This window comes from Varanus komodoensis, unplaced genomic scaffold (assembly GCF_004798865.1).
Source record: "Varanus komodoensis strain SLA01 unplaced genomic scaffold, ASM479886v1 scaffold44_3, whole genome shotgun sequence".
NCBI lineage: Eukaryota > Metazoa > Chordata > Lepidosauria > Squamata > Varanidae > Varanus > Varanus komodoensis.
In genome coordinates this window covers 7,026,135-7,048,782 of record NW_025336010.1, presented here as the reverse complement: position 1 = coordinate 7,048,782, position 22,648 = coordinate 7,026,135, and the positions used below count along the sequence as shown (strand labels likewise).

At 40.7% G+C, this 22,648-nt stretch overlaps 1 protein-coding gene across 2 annotated transcripts in view; it reads right to left on the bottom strand.

The window, feature by feature from the left end:
- Window positions 1-1,465: 1,465 nt before the first annotated feature.
- The window catches only part of COG6 (component of oligomeric golgi complex 6), a 25,576-nt gene continuing 4,393 nt past the window's right edge, over window positions 1,466-22,648 (bottom strand). The window contains exons 3-19 of one of the 2 annotated variants that reach the window (XM_044444226.1): window positions 22,426-22,497; window positions 21,936-21,994; window positions 21,155-21,266; window positions 17,933-18,015; window positions 17,704-17,774; window positions 16,887-16,980; window positions 15,827-15,955; window positions 15,652-15,743; window positions 15,338-15,402; window positions 14,850-14,941; window positions 13,555-13,672; window positions 11,857-11,988; window positions 10,216-10,383; window positions 8,519-8,626; window positions 7,157-7,210; window positions 5,628-5,707; window positions 1,466-4,647 (exon numbers count right to left, since the gene is read on the bottom strand). In XM_044444226.1, coding sequence (XP_044300161.1) covers window positions 4,500-4,647; window positions 5,628-5,707; window positions 7,157-7,210; window positions 8,519-8,626; window positions 10,216-10,383; window positions 11,857-11,988; window positions 13,555-13,672; window positions 14,850-14,941; window positions 15,338-15,402; window positions 15,652-15,743; window positions 15,827-15,955; window positions 16,887-16,980; window positions 17,704-17,774; window positions 17,933-18,015; window positions 21,155-21,266; window positions 21,936-21,994; window positions 22,426-22,497 — 1,677 coding nt within the window. In that variant the 3' untranslated portion in view covers window positions 1,466-4,499. Of the gene's footprint in view, window positions 5,492-5,609; window positions 5,708-7,156; window positions 7,211-8,518; window positions 8,627-10,215; window positions 10,384-11,856; window positions 11,989-13,554; window positions 13,673-14,849; window positions 14,942-15,337; window positions 15,403-15,651; window positions 15,744-15,826; window positions 15,956-16,886; window positions 16,981-17,703; window positions 17,775-17,932; window positions 18,016-21,154; window positions 21,267-21,935; window positions 21,995-22,425; window positions 22,498-22,648 lie in introns of both variants that reach the window. The other variant, XM_044444227.1, reaches the window with a different exon arrangement.

Below are 22,648 nucleotides of genomic sequence, written 5' to 3'. Positions count from 1 at the left end.
ACAGCCACTGCCTCACCTGGGGTAGATGTAAATAAGAGGTAGAGCTGGGTGTCATCAAACCTCCTGATGACCTCTCCCAACAGTTTCATGTAGATGTTAAAGAGCTTGGGGGACAAAATGGAGCCCTGCAGTACTCCATGGCAAAACTTGCTCCTCTTTCTTCAGATGGGTTGGATCTTTGCAATGTTTCTTCTGTATTAAAATGCTCAATACACATTTTGAGAGTAGACTGCATGGGGCTTATTTCTGAGCAGGCACATTAAGGATAGCCTTGTTAGAAGAGCAAAGCTGATCACATGGGACACTGGTACCAAGTTGATCCACCAGGCAGATCCACGGATGGCACTGTGGATCAGCTCCCACTGTAATCTAGTGGCAAAATCAGTAGAGAGATGCAATTGTGAGTGATCCAGTTGAGGCAGTTGTGGACTAAATGTGGCCAGACCCAAAAACTGGGCTGAAGCACTAACTGTAAGATGTATTCAAGTAACTGCACGATGGTGCTGTAATGTCCTCAGCACATCCTGTAAAAATAAGCCAGCTGCCTCTAAGGCCTACTGAGTTCACCTTAGGGAAAAGTAAACTGAGTAACAGGTGGGTAGTTCATATGCCTTCTGGCTCACAAACCTTTGTAACCAACCAGCTTCACATGTACACTAGTGCCCATCCCTTCCTGGATGTATTCTGAGCATCCAAGAAAAGGCTGTTTTGATTCTGTGCTAGAGGATAGATAGCATTGCTGAACATGGGACAGGACATTTTGTCCGTGCTTTATGACAAAGTGGCTACCTTATAAAGATGGCCAGTTGCTAAATCCAGTTGCTGCAGTAGGACACAATATGTTAGCACATGTTCCTATGTACAACTGATTCCTTATGTGTCACTGAGAAAACATTCTGCAGTGTAAAGCCACTGTTTTTACCAAGGCTTGCCTTTGTACCAAGGCAACTCTCAGTGCTTTGAACAACCTAATACTTTTTCACAGCTCTCTCATACCGGTGGTTTAGCAGCAGAACCCTGGTCTTGCCTCCTGAGATATAATCCCGAGGAGCCTTCCAAATGAAAGCACCAAAGCACTAACACCCTACAGGATCTGTGCAGCTATTGGTTTTTTTCCTCCTTAATGAATTTATTTTCTTGGTAAGAAAGAAGATGAAAGACATGGTGAGTTACAAAACACAGGAGAGTTACAAGTGGAAGAACTTGTGTGGATCCTAGTAAAATTCCATAAATGAGGCAATGTGACTGCACAAATAGAAGCACCCTGAATTTTGTGGGAGTTATTGACAAGTAAACACCTGGGAATAAACCCCATGGAATTCAATCAGGCTTACAAACATATATAGGGATTGTGTATGGATCAGATCTTTCTTCCTCCATCAGCTGCTATGGTGCAACAAAGAAAATACCTTTACTTCTAGATTTTACACCCACAATATTATTAGACAACCTTGCAACACAAATGTTCAGAAGGCAGCTTACAAAAACATTTTATTGTAAGAAAGTTAAGCCAGATAAAAATGTTCTCTCCCAGTACTTGACCTCTACATATCATCATAATCTGGATTCAGTTTTTTAATATTTATTAAAATTACGGAAAAGGAACAAGATATTAAGACACACATGAGGTATTTGCATATTTTTTTTCCTATGGCAAAAGGTGGGAGGAAGCAAGTAGAACTAGCAATTGGGGGAAAAAAGATGAACATTACCTATGAAAATCTGAATGACTTGGCCTAAACATTCTTTAAACACTGCACATTCCCTGCCAAGTGACTGTATTAACTATGCAAATCAACAAAATTCATAATTAAAAATAATAAAAGAATATTTGGCAATAATGGGGAAGTTTGTTTTGTTCACATCACGTCTAATGAGCTAAATAAAGGGGGAGAGATATGGAGAGTTGCTAGCGGTTTTACTTGCTTGGGACACATTTCTGTTTTTCCTCGTTCCAAAGCCAATGCCCTCCCCAGTGATAAAGCTGGTGTGCAGCAGAGCAGGGTCTTCAACACAACAGCCAGGAACAAAATGGCATTGAGAGGTCCTTTACATCCCACAGTATACTCCATTTCCAGATGGTCTTTTGATGATGCCAGTACATAGGGTGTTTCCTCTGACCAGAAGGCGGCATTCAGTCTGTTCTGGATAGGGTTGCACTCCCCTTAAAGGAGCAGGTTCATAGCTTGGGCAGGTTTCCTTTTTGTTTCATTAATCTATGATCTTGTAACCTCCCAACTGGATAACTGCAATGCACTGCATATGGGGTTGCCCCTGAAGACTGTTCAAAAGTTGAAGCTTGTGCAATGTGCAGCAGCCTGACTAATAATGGGGGCCCATAGGTCTGAACGTGTAAGAGCAGTTCTGGCCAGCTGGCACTGGCTGCCTATATGCTCCCAAGCCCGATTCAAGGTGCTAGTTTTTAATTTATAAAGCCTTACGAGGTTTGGGACCACAATGCTAGACAGAGTGCCTCTTCCCACCATGATCTACCTGGACACAACACTCAATATCCCAGACCTTCTTCTGAGCACCAACTGTGAAAGAGGCTCAGAGGGTAGCAACAAGGGGGGGAAAGACTTTCTCTGTGGCAGCCCAACTATGGAAGGACCTCCACACTGAGGCCTGTCTGGTACAAGCCTTGCCATCTTTTCGGGTGAAGACGGCCTTTCATGCAGAAGCCTTTAAAAATATACATGGATATTTAAGAGCTTGAAATTACCCATCCCAGGCAGTTTACTGCTCTTCTGTTCACTATATGTTGTTTAAAAAATGTTGTACCTTGGAAAAAGATAACAGTGTTTTATGCATTGTTTTTATGAGCATATGAGTTTTATGTAAACTGCCAGGAGAGCTACAGCTATTAGGCAGTATAAAATGAGATTAGTATTAGTATTAATAATAATAATAATAATAATAATAATAATAAGGAAATTGCTTCTCCTCTTTTTGTTGGCTGAAACCTCCACTGGATCAAAGGTTCTTCTGTTCACAGAAGGGCAAGCTAGGATCCAACTTATTGTAAATCAGCAAATATTACTTTTGAAAAATCAAAACACGTGTTGTCTTTGGCTGATTAAACTTTGCGCCTATTTGTTCAGACTCTATAAATAGCATGTTCATAACTTCCTCCTGTTGGATATAACCAGTGAGGAGTCAGCCAGGCATTCTTTTGCAGTCTAACATGACCACAAACATTGAGGGACACTGCCAAGAAAAGCATCGATCGCAGTGCACAAAGGATCTAGCTGGATACCAGTACTTAGTCTTGTTTGCCCCTTGTAAGTGCTGTCATGGCATCTTTGTATAATTTTGATTCATGCTCAGGCCCATTCCTAAGGTTTTTGGTAGGTCACAGCAAAGGGTCCTTATGGTTTTGTTTCTACAGAGGGAGGACTATGGCAGACAATGACTTGTCTGAGTGCTACATGTTCCAACTGGGATTTGAACCCACTCTTTACTGGGAAAAAGTGGAGGAAGGGAAGAAATACATACATGTAGGCAGGTTGTAGCAAATCTCTATGCACAATTATGTACATAGGCTATGTATGAAAATGTAGCCTTTTGAAAACATTGTAACTGATTTTACAACAGGCTGAATTCCAAAACATTTTAAGAACGAAATGCTGAAAATGGCCCACTCAAAGAACATGTTACAGGGGAGCCTGCAGTTCGAAGAAACAGACTCCTGCATCAGTAGCTTCTCATGAATCCTTTCTGGCATAAAATATTTTATTCCTGTATGCAAATCCTTTTCCATGGTAACTCATTGTCTTGTCTCAGAGCCAGCCTGTATTTTATCTTTTAATGTTTGAGACATTTTAATTAAAATCTGTAGCATTTACAGAAGATTATGGTCATTCATTCTAAAAGAACTTCCTCCCTACACACTTCTAGCTTTTTGCTTGCAGAGTCAATATTTAAGTTAGCATTTCATGAATTACTTCAATTAGATTTTCAAAAGCTTTAGATTTTTATTTTTGCTCTGAGTACCAATAGCAGGAAAAGCTACATCCAAGCACTGGCCTTTGACCAAACCAAAGTCGACTTTTATCCACAAGGGTTGCAGCTCCTCCAAACTGTCAGGGCCAGAGTAACAGGATGATGCCAATACTGGCCAAGGTCCCTGGCAAGCAGGTGGTTTTGTACATCATTTACGAGTATCATCACCATCATAAATTACTGCAATTTTTCTCACTCAAAGAAAACCAGATAGTCTCACAAGGCTTTTCCGGGTTTAGAGTATAGTGTAAAAATAATTTAAAATAAAAGATTGCTTTTATTTTCCTCTCCCAATAAGGTTATGATAAGGCTGCTTAAATACCATGACAGACAATGACATTCCAGCCAACTAACTTTGTGAACCCTCATAGTCTGTAAGTGCACTGATTACGAGACCGCCAGCAAGATAAAAACTACATTGTCACAGCTTATCTTGAACTTGCATGAGCACAATTTACAGCCTGAAACAGTGGAAATAACAAAAGGAATTTGTAAGATTAAGAGAGAAGTGCCTGAACTTGATGAGGAGATCTGTGCAGTATTGTTTCAGGATCTTTATATGCATTGCCCGAATTCATCACAGCAGAATATACTTCACTGTAGGCTCTGCAGACTAGTTCGGTGGACTGTTTTATTATCTGCTGTCTAAAAATACACATCAAAAATGGTCATGTAAATGCAGAATTGATGGCGATCAACAGTAGGTTCAAATAATACCCTGCTGCCCACCCCCCGCTGCACTTTGGCTTGTGGGCTCCTCTCATGACACTTGGGATGACCATGGCAGGGGAGAGAGTTGGGGAAGGAACGGATTGTGGGGGGATCAGGAAAATGCAGAAATGCCCCTGTGTGTCCTCCAAATCCCTTCCCTCCGTGTACATATTTCAGCAGCCAAAAACCGCCTCCCCATTGCCACTGAATTCGCCACAAGGCTGCCCTTGCCTGAAGGATTTTCATGGCTCTGCATGATTTAATTATAATGGCAGAAACAAGGCTGCAACCTTTCACCAAGGAATTGGAACAATGAGATCATTCCCTCCCTGCCACCCTAGGTGCCAGCCAAGGAGGGAAGGGCACAGGCCCAGTGTGGTCAGAGAGCACTGCCACCCAAACAATCGAGTCACTGAAGGAAGTGGGCTGGATTCTGGAACAACTTAAAAGGGAGGTCAATCATCTTACTCAAAAAGGTTACTTGAAGAGCACTTAGAGGGAAAGGAATGTTTTGGGCCAAGCAGTCTTAAAGTGAAAGTCCTTCTTGCTGCCTCCACTGTGGTTCAGAAAGAGCTGTAGAAAGCTGCATTGCCAATCTTGGGCACAATTGTCTCAGGTCTGAAAGAACAGACACACTGACTTTGGTCAAAACTCTTGGAACTTCCCACATTTAGGTCTATGAATGTGCTTTGCTGAATACTAGATCAGACAGAGACAGAGAGGAGAACTAGGAATTCGGGTATAGATCATCACCCATGGCGAAAGAAAGAAAGAAAGAAAGAAAGAAAGAAAGAAAGAAAGAAAGAAAGAAAGAAAGAAAGACAGACAGACAGACAGACAGACAGACAGAGCCAGCCAGCCAGCCAGCCAGCCAGCCAGCCAGCCAGCCAGCCAGCCAACACCTGGATGCTTACTTGACAGCAGTGCTTAGAAGAAAGTTTATTTGTGGCATTAACAGACCATCAGGAGCAGACAAATAACGATCAAACTGGACCTAAATGAAGCAGAACAGATGTTAGCCTGTGTGTTTACGTCAACCAATGAACTGCACACAAGTGTCCTCTAATGAGCAGCTTTGCTCCTACACATGAGAGTCAGCTGGTAATATCTGTAATAATGCCAGCTCAGGAAAAATAAGGGGGAAAGAAAAGGCATTGACTTGAACCACATGCTCTCCAGAATGTGTTTGAACATTCCTGGAGAACTGGATTGGGGCAGGACTTAGAAAAGGAAGTCAGTTGCTGCCCCCCAAGCACTTATCGCCAGAAAGCAGCCGAGGCAAACAAAAATGTTTCTTCCTAGCCCAGTGATGGTACTGAATAGTGATAGTGAGCGATTCTCAGTGCCTAGGAAGGCCAATGAGGAAGTGAGATCCAGAGCTTGGTGGGAAGGACATTGGTGCAGCCTACACTCTCCTTACCCAGTCTGTCAAGTGGCCCCAGCCTGTGCTTTCCTCTACGAAGCATTATATTTATTTATTTATATCTCATCTTTTTATCCTTTTAAGGAACTCAAGGCAGCTTACATAATTCTCCTCCTGCTGCTCTCACTCTCATCCCTACAACAACCCTGTGAGGTAGGTTGGGCTGAGGGTGTGTGACTGGCCCAAAGTCACCCAGGGAGCTCCAATGGCTAAGTGGGGACTCGTTCCCGGATTGCCTGTGTCCTAGCCCCACACTCTTAAGCACTATATCACACTGGCACTCTTTATTATCAGCCATGCTAATGGTTCTAAGCCCCTGCAGGGAAAGCTTATTCCTGTTCCTAAACCTGAATTTCTATATGTGCAAATCTATTGTCTATTTAGTGGCACGTTGATTTATATCCTAAGTCAATTATTAGAAACAACACTGGGCATAGTTCATAGTGACACAGTTGAACTGTTGCTCCTAAATGGAATTTAAGGAGCATCTCTTATGACTTCGGTGATAACACCAAATATACTAGTCACTAGTCAAAATAAATTTCTCTGCCAAGAATTTCCTGGAAAAAATAAATGAAGCACATCAATTTTGGGCTATCTGCAATGGGTGCGATATCACACTTAACACTCTAGGGGTAGTTTTATCTCTTTTATTACTATGCAGTGGATCACCCAGAAGAGAGGTAAGAATCACTACACCGTAATTAAATTCTAACATTCCTTAAAATACCATGGAACTAAAATACTATAAACAGCCCTTCTTCCCATGCCCTACTAAGCCTAAACAAATATAAATGAAGGGGAGGGGGAATACCATATTGGATATCTCTGGCTCCACTTCCTTTCCCTTACTCTGACATTCTTCCTGTCTCAAATTTTAAGTGCAATGTCTCACTGCAGGACATGCTGCATTATATTCTGTAATGCACCAAGCAAACTGATGGTGCTATATTAATTGTAATGATGATAATAACTATAATCGAGCATAACACAGCTACACATATAATTTTAATATCTTACCATTGCCGCTTTTAATGTCACAGAATCCATACCAGGTACATTTGCCAAGGGACCCTAAAAATACAGCAAAGCTAAGTTAAGTTAAGTAAATACATGAAATTCATGGTGAATATATAACAAGAATGCATGTCTGTTTAGACATGAAGTGGCATACAGATCCTGTAAATAAATAACAAAAATATCGTAGCAAATAGTATACTCTAAAGCTGTACTATGCCTGGGACATTCATGGAAACATCCATGGAAAATATACCATGGGCATGGAAAAAGAAAAGGGTTCAGAAGGGTAGAGGAAAATTCATATGTAGTTGAGCTGTGTCTCACACACAACATTTCTGTGGGTCTCTAGATTATACAGAGGAATGGTCTCATGACAAGAAAATATAAAGTCTGGGTCTTGTTTCCTGTGGGATGGGAGAGAAGAAAAAGACACAGAGACACTACAGGAAGCTATGAAGGGACAGAGGTAAGAAGCATGCCACAGGAGCAAAACTGCAGAGACAGAAATGCAAAGATTGAAAATGCTCTAAAAAGAGAACTTTGTATTGGTATTATCTATGGCATGAAGAGTTGTTGAGTTTTGCTAACCATAGTACAAAACATCTGTGCCGGTTTTTTTTTTTTTTTATTTACACATTCATGACTATAAAGCAGCCTTCTTTATCAAGAATAAGTTTGATATGTTAAGAAATACATGAAATAATTCCTCCCTGCCATTATCTTATCTATAAAGAGTAAAGGATGCTGCAAGCTACTGCTGATGTTCACAAACATGAAGACAAAAAGAAAAACCAAAATAAAAAGCCACAAAGCAAATAGAAAGGAAACAACCATGTGATAAACCAAGTTGTAATCAGCAAAAATATTCAGCTGAAGTACTTCGAGTATTTTTAAGGTGGCACTGCATATGTGAAGGTCACATAGTTCAGAATCCTCAAGTAGCAATACTGCTGCAACCAAGTCAGGATTGTCTTTTTAATCCCATTTCATATTTACACATTGGCTTCATCTGCAGATCACTATATGCCGAAAACACAGTGTAAATGAGCGCATGCTCATGCATGCAATCAAATTACTTCCACTTTGCATGAGTGGGTAAACAAATCAGAAAGGGATAGCTTCATGTTACCTCTGAATCAGAGAATACAGTTAAGTGCCCCAAATAAGCTGGGATTTTAAACCAGCTTGAAACCAGGGTTGGCTTATGAATCTTGGCTTGTTTTGGCACACTCAGATGATAAAATTGAAAAATCAAGCAATTCTTCTACATTTATTTAAGGACATAATTACACTATAAGTATTACCTAAGCCCAGTTTAGTACAAAGTGGGTGGTCTTTATAGTCCCCCAAATTAATGCTTACCTGCTCTGGCCTGTGCTGCTGTACAATATTATATATGCTACTTAGGCCCACTCTAGTTAACACATAGGAAGCTTGTTCATTTATCAGGGTGTCTAAATGTGCTTCAATCTAGAAGGCAAAAGAAGACAGTAAAATGCCATTTTACTGATTGGCATTTTATTCAAAGTGATAGCCAGGTCATGAAAGACAAGGAGTGTTAGAAAATTAGCACAAAAGCAATTTACGCATGTTCTAACAGCAAGTGCTACCAAATCTCACTGCCTGGTCAAAAAGGTTCTTCCAAAAGCATGCTGGTCCTTTACAAGTTGTGGTATGCTAAAGGATTCGGGCTTACTATGTTTTAATAATCTAATACCATTAAAAATAAAAAGTATCTACCTGGCAATGCATTTTGTGCATTTAACTTGCTCCAGTAAAATGAATAAATCTTCCAAATAAAGCATTTTCTCACAACATAGTGAAATTGCTTAAGGTTGTGACATAAACTATGGTTAAACTGAATTAACACAAAAGCTGATGTAGTGCACTATTAATGAAAATATACCAGGTGACAAATTTCTAAATTATTTACATAGCAGGCCTTCCTCAGTCAAGAAAGTCCTCTAACTTCCCCTAATACAATTGACTTGCCTTTGCACAGACAACTGCATTTCTTAATATTTCAGAACAAACCACAAAAAAGAGAAATCTAAGGAGCAGTAGGGTCACTACTCACATCTTTCTTACTCCCCACCCAAGCATATATGCCCATCCTGTACTCTCATTCAGATTCTGGAACTGAACATTTTGTCTCCAAAAAGATTGGGGATAAGATCGGTATTTGCATCTTGCAGTGAGACCGATCTACTGCATCCACTTGCCTTCGCAATACAGCAGCATGAAAACAATCATTTCTCAGCTTATCAATACAAGACACGAAGCAGCCTTTTTCCTGAGCAGCAGCCCCTCTGCTTCTTCTCTTGAAATGCACAGCAATCCAACCAAGGAAGTCCCTAATTAACCCAAACACTATTTCCCTCAAACTGGGAAATTATGGCTAGAGACTTCCTGAAGGGAGAGAAGCACAAGGTTCATTCATGTCTTGGCATAGTAAGTCACTGGAAATATGGATTCATCAAAGACATAGAAACAGAGTGAGTCAGAAGGGTCCTCCCGGGCCATCTAGTCTGATCCCTGGCTCCAGCCAGCTCCGCTTATGACATGCCTAAACAAATGCAGCATAAGGTGCCTCTGTGACTCAGCCATCACTTGTCAGCACTGCAAATATCCCACAATGCCTCCTAACTGACTATTCATATCCGCCATGGTCCTGAGGCCATGAGACTCTGGCATAGCAGAACTCTTAGGAAAACCCAGGAAAAGCAAACTTCACTAACAGTGAGAGGGGCCATATAAAATAAAGATCCTGGATCCAGTAAATCAAACACTGGATAATGCCAGCAGTTTGCATGTGTTGTCATTCTTTTAAAAATAGCTCATGCTGCAGTTATGACTGGGTTTTACATTTCCCTGCTTCACTGCATAGTTCTTTTATCTTAACTCCCATTAATGACATTTTTGTGGTTGTATGCATCTGCATGTTTACTTTACATATAAAAGCTGTGAGGATACACACATCTAAGAGGATTGTATTATATTTATTCCCTGTTAATGTTTAATACAAAGACAACATCGGGACGTTGACTTTGGACATTTACCTGGAACTGTAACATTTCTAGTCGTTTATCTGTAAATTCAAAGAGAGCTAGCGTAGTCTTCATCATATGAAGCGAATTCACCATGAAGGTTGCCATGTCAGCAGTGCCTAAGTTACTCGCAGACACAGTGCACATCTGCAGCAGTGGATCCAGCACACAAGATATCACCTAAAGAGAAAAGGGGTGGGGGAAGCACACGCAAAATAAATACTGCATCTGATGGCAATTCTTGTGTATTTTCCATCCTATTAATCTCTCAACACAGAGGCTGAATGCTGAAAGGGGAAAAACTGTGCTCGCCTCTGGGAGCAAATTCAGATGTCACAAAGAGGCACTGCTAGCCACCTGCTTATGCAACCTATTCCACATTTAGCTGGTGATGCTTGTTTGCAAATTTGTTAAAAGGCTGTTGCATAAGAAACCTGCGCAGGCATGGCCAGCCCAAAGCAGAAGTGACAACGCAGGACCTACGCTGTGGGCAGCTGCTGATGCTGATTGTGGTGTTGAAAACTTCTTTGAGAAAAAAGCATGTTTGGATTACAAGGGTGTAGATTTAACTTAAAGGTTTGAAACAGTTTCCCACCAACCCAGCATGGCTGTAAAATAGGCTTGGAATCTTCTTTCTTAGAGGTTCCCAAGGCAAAGCTCAACAAGAGATACCTTCCCCAACCTGGGGCTCCTTCAAATGTGGTGGAATACAAGATGTGGCAACCTTGACCATGTTGTTATAGCCCAATCCATCTAGACGGCACCAGGATGAAGAAGGCCCCTGGAGTACTAGCTATCCAAGCTCTAGATAGGCTCACTGTGCTCCTCCCAAAGCCTTATTTCCAAGGTTTTATATGTTTAATAAGATGATCAGAGGCTACAAGAGTCATGGTTATGGAATGTACAAAATGATGCTTAGATGAAGTCTAAGAAACGGTGTGAGTATTATTATTGTTGTTTTACATTCATACTCTGCCTTTCTTCATCTAGCAAGCAACCCAAGATGCCTTACAAGGCTTTCTTCCTCTCCATTTTATCCTTACGACAGCTCCTTTGTGAGTTAGTTGAGGCTGAAAGTCTGTGATTCTCAGACTGTGAAACAAGCTCAGAAAGCCATCCACTGAGCTTCATGGCTGACTAGGGACCAGAACCTGGATCTCCCAAGTCCCAGGCCAGCACCCTAACCAAGATACCACACTGGCTGTCAAGAACTGGAATTGGCAGGCTTTCTATTATTTATTTATTTAAAACATTTCTATGCCGCCCCCACCGCAACAAAGCCTCGGGGCAGCTCACAACAAAAACAAACAAAATCATACAAAAATTATACACTAAAAATATTAAAATTTGGTGCATCTCGGCAAACCCGGTTTACTGCTGCCACTTAGACAGCAGTAAACCATGACCTTTGTTTGGAAAGTATCAGAAATTTGTTATCATGATCTCCAGAGTAGGGAACAGAAGGTAGATCTCCAGATATTCTGGACTTTAGTTTGGATTCCTGTCCCTGGGCCATGGTAGCAGGGTCTTCCAGAAAGTTAAGTCCCAGACATCTAAAGATCTACCATGTGCCTGGCCTCCTCATTGCCCCTTTCTCCTGTCAAGCTGCTCTGGTTTAGCACCACAATGCTTGCACAACTATGATTCAGTTACCTGCACAAAGTCAGCTTGTCGGGTATCCAGAGGAATTACACAAGAGTCATGGGATGTGAGAACCTCACGCAACAAAGCCAGTGTCTGATTTAGTGCAGAGCTTGGACCAAGATCCGCAGGTGGCAATTCCACCTATAAAAAAACAAAAATAATCAATCCTGTTTAATCCAAAAGTTTAGAAACTCCCTAAACATTACACACATATTGTTAATGCAGGAACACATGAGAAGGGCATAGTTCTCAAAAACCCATATACCTGCACTACAAACAAGACCAAATAATATGAAATTACACTGCCCATTCTAAGCTAGCAGGCTGCATACCAATTAAAACCCTTGAGTGCTCAAAAGCTGTGCTGGTCCTTCTCTGCCTGCCATTGCCTTTATCTCTGCATTGTGCATTGTTAGTTCTACCTTTTCCAGGAGAGGGAAGGGTCATTCTGACATGTAGGGCAGCCATCCCCAATCCCAATTTTCAGATGCTAGGAGAAGGAATTCTGCAGTTACCTGCCCACAATGCAAACAAGAACTGCTCTACTATTTTCAATGGCCCATCAAAGAAGTTGGTATCATGCACTTGGGCTGAAGAACCACTTTGGATCCATGATTTAATGTGATAATAGCCTTGGGTCAATTGGAAGTCATACAACAACAATACAAACTTAAGCTATTTTTAAATTGGCTGTGATTTCTCTGTAGACTTGTAGGCATGAGAAGTCTCTTATATATTTTTATATACTAATAACTACAGGTATTCTTTTGCTCAAAGAAATAACAGCAATGTGACTACCGAACAGAAACCACGGGTGTTTATGGGACATGGGCAGGGGAGGTGGGGGATTGAGGACTAGTAGCAAGGGACCCATTATGCTGTCCCAATTTCCTTCTCTCTCAGAACCAAAAAGCTGGAGGACAGGAAATGTACTAAGAATCCACTGCTCTGTCTCTCACAGAAAACTATGAAATCTCCTCTACGGCTGCAGGGAGCCTTGAGTATTTCCCCCTACACTCCATACCGCTACTGTAAAGACCTTGTTGCCTTCTCACGGCTGCTGCTGCTGCTGAACAGCAATTGTGATAATAACTATGATCTAAATGCTTCCCTAACTAGCAGTGACCGATTATGCCAAAGAATAATTGAGCTCAAAGGAATCTGTGGAAGAGGAATGGCAATGAGAGAAATAATTAGCAGCTCTTTCTCTTTAGTGCTCCATCACAAAGGCCTGCCTGCAATACATGTTCAAAAATATTAAACCCCATTTACAAGTGCACATTTTAGGTAGTTCCTCCCTACCACAAAGTATGTGCCAGGGTCTTTGTCCCTCAGTGCCTGCCATTTTACTCCACCAGGAACCAAAGCCTTAAAGCACCAACCACTGTGGACCAATTTGGAGAACATGGGCAGTTGGAGAAGGGGCGGTGCAGCCATGGCTTGGTGGCTGAAGGGTGTTGTTAACAGGCCACGGAATCTGAAGAAGCCACGAATATAAATATGCAATGCAAAAGAAGGGAGGTCACTTTCAAATGCTGCACAGGCCTAGACTTCCAAATCTCTGCACAGAACTACATAGAACTGCTTAAAACATGCAACAGGGTGATCCAGGCTGTGTCCCTAGAGTCCCATAGGCACTCGCCTATGCGTGTGCTACCTACTCTACAGAGAAAGGAATGCAGGGAACAAGTGATCCTTGAGACAGACCTTATCCATCAGTTTACTTGCATGAAGGCTCAAACTGTTGAAGAATATCTTTTTGCTCAAGAGATGCATTTCTTCGATTGTAGTTAGCAGCATGGCTCCACTGTTTCCTACAATATTACTGAAAAGTGAAAACAAGTGTGTGAATCAGAAGCAAGCAAGAGATTTTTAATTATACCCCAGGAAGACATACTAAGTTAAGGTCTTAAGTTGATAAATAAACGGAGACATTCTCTTTCTCACTTGATGCATTTCTATGTCCCCTACAGGTAAGGCAGGAAATTCTGTCATGAGGCTCAGCAATTGCTGAAAGTTGGGGAAAGGGCTATGGAAGCGATGTTAACCAGCAGTCCCTCCCCATCCCCCAAGTAGGGTAAGCAACAAAAGTTCTTTTCCACCCATTAAGTGCAGTACATCCCCAGGAGATTTCCCCACTAGGTGGGCTATAATTAAGCACCAAGAGAAGCCTGAACACTCATGGTCAAGCACTCTACAGCACTTTCCTACTTTATAGCGCCTAGTGAATGTGCGAACTGAAACCCAGAGGCAAACCTTTCAAAGGTCCTCTTTTTGGGAGGGGCGGAGATGTGAAGATGCTGCCAATCCCTTATTAGGTAAGCCTTTAGCTGCTGTGACATTAGACCTATACAAAGCACACCATTTCTCACACCCAAGCCAAGGTGAGGCTGGACACTTTCTTGCTTGGAAAAAAAGGGATGAAAAGCATCAAGAAAGCTTCAGGTGCACAGAGGGCCCAGGGCTTCCCAGGACTGGAAACTTAGAGGACAGAACAGAGAGGCTGACAAAGCCACTCTCCCTATGGAATGGGGAAGGTGCTGTGAGTACACTCCTCTGCTCCACAGAGGCAATCCTGTGGGGTTTCAAAAAGGCCAGTACTGTTGCGTATGCTGTTTAAAATCTATCTGTAGCTGCTCAGAGTTGATCTATTCTGTTTCTATGAGAGTGTGGCTGGAAAATATTAAGAAGAGGGAGCTGGAATGGTGTAGCAAACCAGCAGGAGTCAAGAGGAGGAAGCTGAGACTAGCTGTTGCTTGCCTAACCCAACTGTGGCCCATATTGTGGCCATATTTTAATATACTTTCCCACCATTTGGGCTTATATAGCTACAGTGCAGCAGAAACATATAGATCATCTTTTGTATTTTTGTATGTTTACTCTTACTAAAAACTGTATTTCAGGGAAGGGCTTTATTATTCCCTCCTTCCCCCAAGCACAACTTCAAACTGTAATCCAAACACAAAGCAAGTTAAATCATTTTTTAATTGTTTTGTTTTTACCTGATGGTATGGTGGTAGAATTTGAGAAGATTAGAAATTTTATACAGCAGGACTGCTCCTGGTTCAGCTACTATCACCTGTTCAATTCTAACCTGAAAAAACAGGAAAACACATAAATAGTTCTGCAGCATTTAAAAAAATATCCAAAAATCCAAATATCTATGTACAAATCAGTTTTAATAAAATAAAGCAGTATTAGATTTCATGATTTTCTGGGACCAGAATACTGAGAAGCCAAATGTTCTAAGTACTACATCTTTGCAGTACAGCTTTGCTTCAAATGATTTTGAAGCAAAATTATTTAGGTTATTTAATAACAAACATAATTATGTTATTATTAATATGTAGTAAATGCCCTACATAGACAAATTATGTACATGCAATACTCTCTAAACTGCCTTTTCACTCTTTGTTCATAGGTATTCAGGGATAATATAACATTAAATGAACTATTGCACTAAAGGCTCACATAAATCAAAATACTCCACCTTCAGAGGCCGGCAAACGCCTTCTGTGATGTGTCCAACTACTTCTTGCATATTTTCTTCTACTCCTGAAAGCAAATGCATTCAATGACTGTCACAGGTTTTTTACTTTCTGTATTGTTTATAGACTATAATGTTTGGAAAAGCAGATTCTCTGCACTTTGGGCTCAAAATAATTTGCAACCTCCCTAACCCCCACATATACTTGGATTGCACAGAGAAGAAAATATTTGGTAGAATACACTAGGAATTGTTTCTCACTGCATAATTCTTTTGCTCAGGATTCTAAATTCATATTTCTCAAAACTGTGTAATACCTTCAGCAGTTATATGTTTTAACAGGGCTTCCAGATGCTCTTTTTCAGAAGCAGTTGCTTGATGCAGCCATGCCAACATGTCTCCTACATATCTAAAACCAAAACCCAAAGATACTGCTGCATTAAGAATGGATTATTCTAGCAATAAAAACACTACACAGTGTATTTCACATACCGCAAAGGATCATGGGAATGCATTTCAATTGGCCGGGGAGTTCCACCTGGACCTCCTCTTGTAAGAGCATCAATGAAGCCTCGGACCACAGCACTTCTTCTGGCTGTTCCAAACTCGTCCAGGGTGTATCTATGTAAGAAATTAATAGGCACCTGCTAAAATGCACATATTCTATATTGGCACCACAATAATCAGAACACTTTGCTTCATGGAAATTTACCACACCCTCCCCAATATTTTTAGTGACCAAGTAATTATGTGAAACAGCTCAGTTTCATGCCCCAGCCTCCCAGCAAAGAATTTCACATTATGATTCAGCACCATATCGGACATGACACGTTCTAGAAGATACTGGCATTCACACCATGTACATGTTTTAAGGGAAGAGAGCAACAACTCACAGTGAAGGTAATTTATATGTTGAAGATGTGTAAGTTACTCAAGAGATGCACTGGATCAAGTTTTAACTATTTGCATTAGTAAATGCATTTTCCTGTGTGAAGGGTGAGAAGATTACACAGATTTTTTTGCTGGAGGCCTGTAATCAGGTGGGAAACATGAGAGGAAGGCTAAATCTGTTGGGGTTTTATCTCCACAGATTCAGTCCTCCTGAATAGTTTCGCAGCTGATTACCATGCTAAGAAGCCACAAAAGTTCAAATATACTTTTACAGTGAGGCCTGTAAAAACATTTAAAAAGACAGAATGTTGATTCAGTAAGTGTGGCATTCAGTGGGAAGTTCAATATTGCCACCTTGTGGTTGATATTGAGCATGGTCTACATTCTTCTCACAACATATCAAAAACTAATTAATCAGCAGAGGATAACAAAAAGAAAGTCGTTCCTAACACTCAAGTAACAACCTGTTATTCTTAACATAGGCAGAAAGAGGGGAGTCAGAAGGGAAGTGATGGACCTTCTGTGTCTTCTGAAGTAAAATTAAGTTCACAACGAATTCCTAACTTTTTCATGTAGCTTTTGGTCAGGCAGATGAAGCACTGCTGTATGGTTTCATGGTCCAAATCAATGCTATATATGGTAACTAAAATATGAAACATACTTATACAGAACAGGCCTGTCTTGCAAAGCTTCCATCGCTTGAGCTAGAACTGGAGAAATGTCACAGGATTCTTGAGTTAAAGCCCTGCATTCACCTATAAAAGAGCAAAAAAGCATTTGGAATCATGCCAATAGCAAGATTCCTGCAGGCTTAAACATTTTTCTGTCCCCTCTTTTCACTTTACTGTATTCAATTCCTAAGGAAGACTTTACAGTATGATAATCCTCATTTTTATAAGCTATTGTCAGGATTCAACTGGACTTGGATTTCTGCCACTGCATATTTAGGATGCCCACTGTGTATTTAGGAGCATGGATCTGCCTTGTATGATGACTGTGGGAAACAATGGCACAGCAGTGTAGCTGTGGAAAACACAATGGCTGCATAAAACAGGCAAAGACAAGGCTGGAAAAGTTCTTTCTTGGAATATACCAGCTCAACTCAATTCAAGGGATGTGGCCCTTGGGCCAGAAAGGTTGCATACCCTTGCATTAAATGATCAAAAGTTCCACCTTTTTGCTGCACGGTCAGAACTCCCCCTACATTCCCAGTATTGATTCAAGTAGACCACTAGACCTAGAAAATGACCTTCTGATGCCTCAGAAGAGGGTTCGGATCTCTTCCTATTTTAGACGGGAGACAGAGACAGAACTGTTCTTTCTAGAAGGGTCTTGGCAGACAGCAAACTTTCTCCTATGTCGTAATAGTTATGGAGTCAAGTTGAACCAAGGTAGCCCTCTGAAGATCATTCTTAAGATTACAAATTAAGAACAGAATAACTGCTTATGCCTATAAGTAAAAACTGCTTATAAGGTACCTTGAGCCCATCGATAAAGCTGCTCATAGGAAGTCTCTTGGAGCAAAGCCATCTGTTCCATAATTTCTAGGCTGCAGATTTAAAACATTTAGAATCTTTAACAAAAATGTTTTATGTACTTTTAAAAAAGCATGTATGAGGTTTCTTTAGTATAAATTCCAACATACTGATAGCCAACTTCATGTTAAGTGTATCAGGGAAGTGTTTAGAGTGTTCAGTGTGAACTCACCCTGTTCTCTGCTGATTTGTGCGCAGAAGAATCTTGACATCGTTGTGAATTTGCTTTACTCTTCCCAATACTTTAAAAAATGTCTTAATAAAAGAAAATACAAGATTAACAGCACTGGGACAGTATTAAAGCAAATTACCTATACAGAAAAAAACTCAAAAGATTACATAAGCCAGAGAAATCTGGTTCACAATATCACTCTAGGCCAGGGGTCCCCAACCCCTGGGCTGCAGACCAGTACCTGTTAGGAACTGGGCTGCACAGTTCCTAACAGGTGAGGAGCCCAGTTCCTAACAGGTGAGCAGCAGGTGAGATCCAGAGTTCAAATGTTAGAGTGAATTTAAAATCTCTTCAAAGTTTGAGCGACATTTCTAAGTTCGAACCGCAAGCACAGAAAAAAATGTGGTCGCTGCATAAACGTTATCAGTTGTGCACCCAAGTTGTCTCTCATTTCTTGTTGTGTCTGTGCTCTTTCACTGTGTGCCTTTTCAATTGTTCTCAGTGATTTTTAGGTGAGTGCCCTTTTTGATTGTTCTGAGTGCCTTTTAACTGCCTGCCTTACCAATTCTTCTCACTGCCTTCTCAATCCTTTTCTACTTCGTCACTCCTCACTAAAAAATTTGGACAATAAATGCAATTTTCATTTTATAACACAGTACTGTACCTATTTACATATTTTATTAATTGTTTTCAAGTTTCAACAAATAAATTTGGCATTTGTGTTACTTTACCTTAAATTATGCATATTTACTGTTTAAGTTTATTGAGATGGGTACTGTTCAGGGTCTGGGAATGGATTAATTCACTTTCCATTATTTCTAATGGGGAACAATGCTTCAGACTTCAAATGATTCAGAGTTCAAATGGCTTCCTGAAACTAATTAAGTATGAGGTACCACTGTAATGCACTTGAATCATCCTAAAACCACCCCCACCCCCAGTTCATGGAAAAATTGTCTTCCACAAAACACTCCCTGGTGCCAAAACAGATGGGAACCACTGCTCTAGGCAATCCTGGGTTGTCACCATGTGTGGTTGCAGGATGGCTTAGGGTGGCACTCAAATCTAGTGAAGCTTTGCTAATGTGGGTTATTTTTCACAAGCAAGCCACCCTGAGAACCTATGGCTTGTAATAACGCTGCTTAGGGCAGTTTGTTGTGACATCCAAACCTGACAGAGTCACTTCAGTGTGATTGTTAAAAGCAGAAATTGAGCTACCTTATAAAAGCAGCCACCACCCTACCCCAGCTGGTTGGTCCTTGAAATCTCATTAGCATAATTATACCCTCTCTATTAAAACTTGAAATGACACTAATCAATTTACTCTTCCATTTACTCTCCTAACAGACAGTGACATCATTTTCCCCTTCAAGTAAATCTGTGCAAATGTAATTTCAACTTCAGAGATACTTGTGCAAACTTTAAAAAAAATGCTTTGGGTGGATTTGCACAAATCCACCAAAGCACAGTAAGGACTGCACTTTAGTGTGGTCGTTTCTGTGCTTAGCAGATTTACACAAACTTCCCTAAAAGTTAAAATGCCCAAATCTCCCTGTAGATGAAAAAAACCCTACCCAAAAATCTGTATACCATCAACGACTGCACATACGCTGATTGGCAGAGTGGGTTAAGGCTGTGATGCAACGGCCCATTGGGTATGTCTTGGGAGCAGGCTTAGGGACTAAGGAGGAAGCAAACCAAAGCAATCAATCTCCACACTGCTTGATCATCTCTTGCCAATAATACTGACTAACAAGCAAGCAAGCAACCTACTTATTTTCATTGTGGCTTATAATGATCTGTGAACTGGCCCAATCTCTCTGGTGTTCTTGGTGTGGCAACAGTGAAGAAGCCAACAGAAACATCAAGTAAATTAATAAAGTGGCTTTATTTTTTCAGCACTTCGCAAAATCTCATGCTAATGTAAAAGAGTGCTACAGAGATTTAATGTTTTCTGGCTTTAAACAAGCACTTGTTGGCATACAGTCTACCATTTGTACTGAATTATATGTTGATGTGCTTAATGGTCAAATATGAAATCTGAATGACATTCATTATGCATCATATTTTATTGCTGCTGTTTTGATTTATTTATTTATTTTAGCAGACTTATATGCCGCCCTATTTGCCTAAGCCTCAGAGCAGCTTACAAATAAATAAATATCACTAGTACAATAAAATTTGGAAGGTACTTTATTTTTGTTTATACTACAGCCCTTTATCGAGGTCAATGATTTTATTATGCTAAGGATTGCAACATGAAAGGTAAGGAGCATGCAAGCAGATCAGAGGGTGGGCAACCATCCCCTAAATAATTATTTACAGGGTTATTATAAAACAAGAATTTACAAAACTATTTTCACCAACCCTACATTTGGAGGTTCAGAATCTCACCAAAACATCTCTGCTCCTCACAAATGACTGAACCGGATCTCACACCTCCTGCCTTTAATCTTCGGATCCTTGAGGCCTCTCTTATACATGCACTTCTAGGCAGATGCTGTGCAAAGGGCCAAGTGCTGAAAAATCTCTCAACTTGCACCCACTCTGAGAAGCCTTGCTATGGGAAACATACCATATGAATGGACAGGGATAATCAGAAAAGAAAGGCTCTGGCTAATAGGAACTGGTCCTATTAGTTCTGCAGAGGGGCCTCAGAAGGATATGGGAATAGATTCTTATTCAGATAAAGGATGGGGATGCCTCTGAGCATGCAGAGGCAAGGACTGAAAGAACAGAGATAATAGAGGGAGGAGGAAAGCGTCAAGCTGCTCCAGAAACCATGGAAAAACAGAGCCTTCCTGAAGAGGAGCAGGAGGGGGAAACAGGTATACAGATCCAAAAGTGGCATGTCAGTGAAGGAGGGAAAACACAGAGGTTTGCTCTGAGAAATAAGGAACCACCGTGAGAGCTTGGATTGCGGGGTTTTAGTTACTGTCAAGGAGGACTGTTAATTCCAATGAGTTAGAAGTCAACTTTTAGCTGGCCCTATTACACTAATGGACTAGTTCTGTAGAATGCTAACACAGCATGTCTTTTGTTACTGATCTCTGTAAAAGGTTAATCTGTAATCTACCACCAGGTTTGCTTGTTTAGAATAAAAGCCTGTGATTAAAACGACAGCTCTTGCATTTAACTCCAAAGATGGAAGAAGAAAGGGAGGCACAGATGACCTTGGCAATGTGCTGGAAAGTTATTACTGTCCATTTGCAGGATATTTACCTCTGTCACAGGCCCGTCTCTAGTGCCTCGAAGGACATTCATTTCCTCTGGAGACAGTTGGAATTCTACTATGAAAGCATCTGCTATTTGTGCTTTCTGTTCTAATCTCTGGCTGCAATAAAGAAAGTGTTGGTGTCATGTTATGGTAATTCTAAATTATTTCACATGCTTTGTAGTTTACACTTCATTTGAAACTGCACGATGCATTCTAACTTGTTTAACTTACATGGGCTGAGTTTGCATGACACAGCAACTCACAGTGCAAATGAACCATGCAGCACGGGCTGATCATGGAACTGCCAATGGTGAGCCATACCTACAATCTGGCTCACTGTGGGTTGTTCTCCACCTCCTTTCCCCTCAGTACTCCAGAAGGTAACCCCTGGAATCTGGCAGATGAAGCTACCTTGTCTCTTCACCCTGCACCAATCACCAGCTCTTTTGCACATGTCATGACTTCCCCACCCTTATTTCTCAGAGACTCAAGCAACACATTGGCACTTCTTAACCCATTCAAATTGTTATCCAAGAAATACCTGCAAGTCATATAGACCCAGTTTCCATGTTACTGCAGCAAATTGCAGGTTAACTACAATTAGTTCCTAGGTTATTTCTGGGTTAACCCATGAACAAATCACAGTGTCTGGGTCCAAATGAACTACAACAAACTACAATAGGGTTAACTGGAGGTTGATTGTGCAAAGCAGAAGAGGCCTGCACATGGGACTCAACCATTATGTGTGAACAAGCCAAACATTTAACAAAAAAGATAAATACATACTTTTCTGCTTGAAGCTTAGTTGTCTTTACAATTAGATCTTGGGTTTGCTCCTTGGTTGCCTAGAATACAAGCCAGAACTATTAAACTAAACACCATTAAGGATTTAATGGTATATATTTACTGTTTTCATTTCAAGCCAATTATAAGTCACTTATATATAGCAAAGGGTGGGATGACTATTCTGTAATTCTGTAAAAGAAATAAATAATTTCCCATTTTCTTTTCCAATACCAGGAAGAAATGCAGAACCCAGTATCCTGACTGCCTAATTCACCTGGTGCATTTCTAGACTGAGTGGAGATTTGAACCCAGGTGTCTTTAGTTCTAATCCAATGCCCTAGCTGCTACGGGCTGGTAATGCAACTTAGCTCAGACTGAAATATTGTTTTTCTGTATTGGGTGAAGGTGTTGTATTAGAAAAAATATAATTTTCAAGATGCAAGATTACCATATGTAAATATCCCTCCCCACCAGATACCTTTTACAGTACCTTCAAATGATTAGTCATATCCTGGCAGCAGTTACTCATGAACTGCACGTCTTCATTTATCCTTTCAAGCTCCTGAGATCAAAGAGACATCATCATCATCATTATTATTATTATTATTATTATTATTATTATTATTATTACAACATTGCTATGCCGACCCTTGCCGAAACTTCGGGGCGGCTTACAACATGATAAAATACATTGAAATACAATAGTACATAAT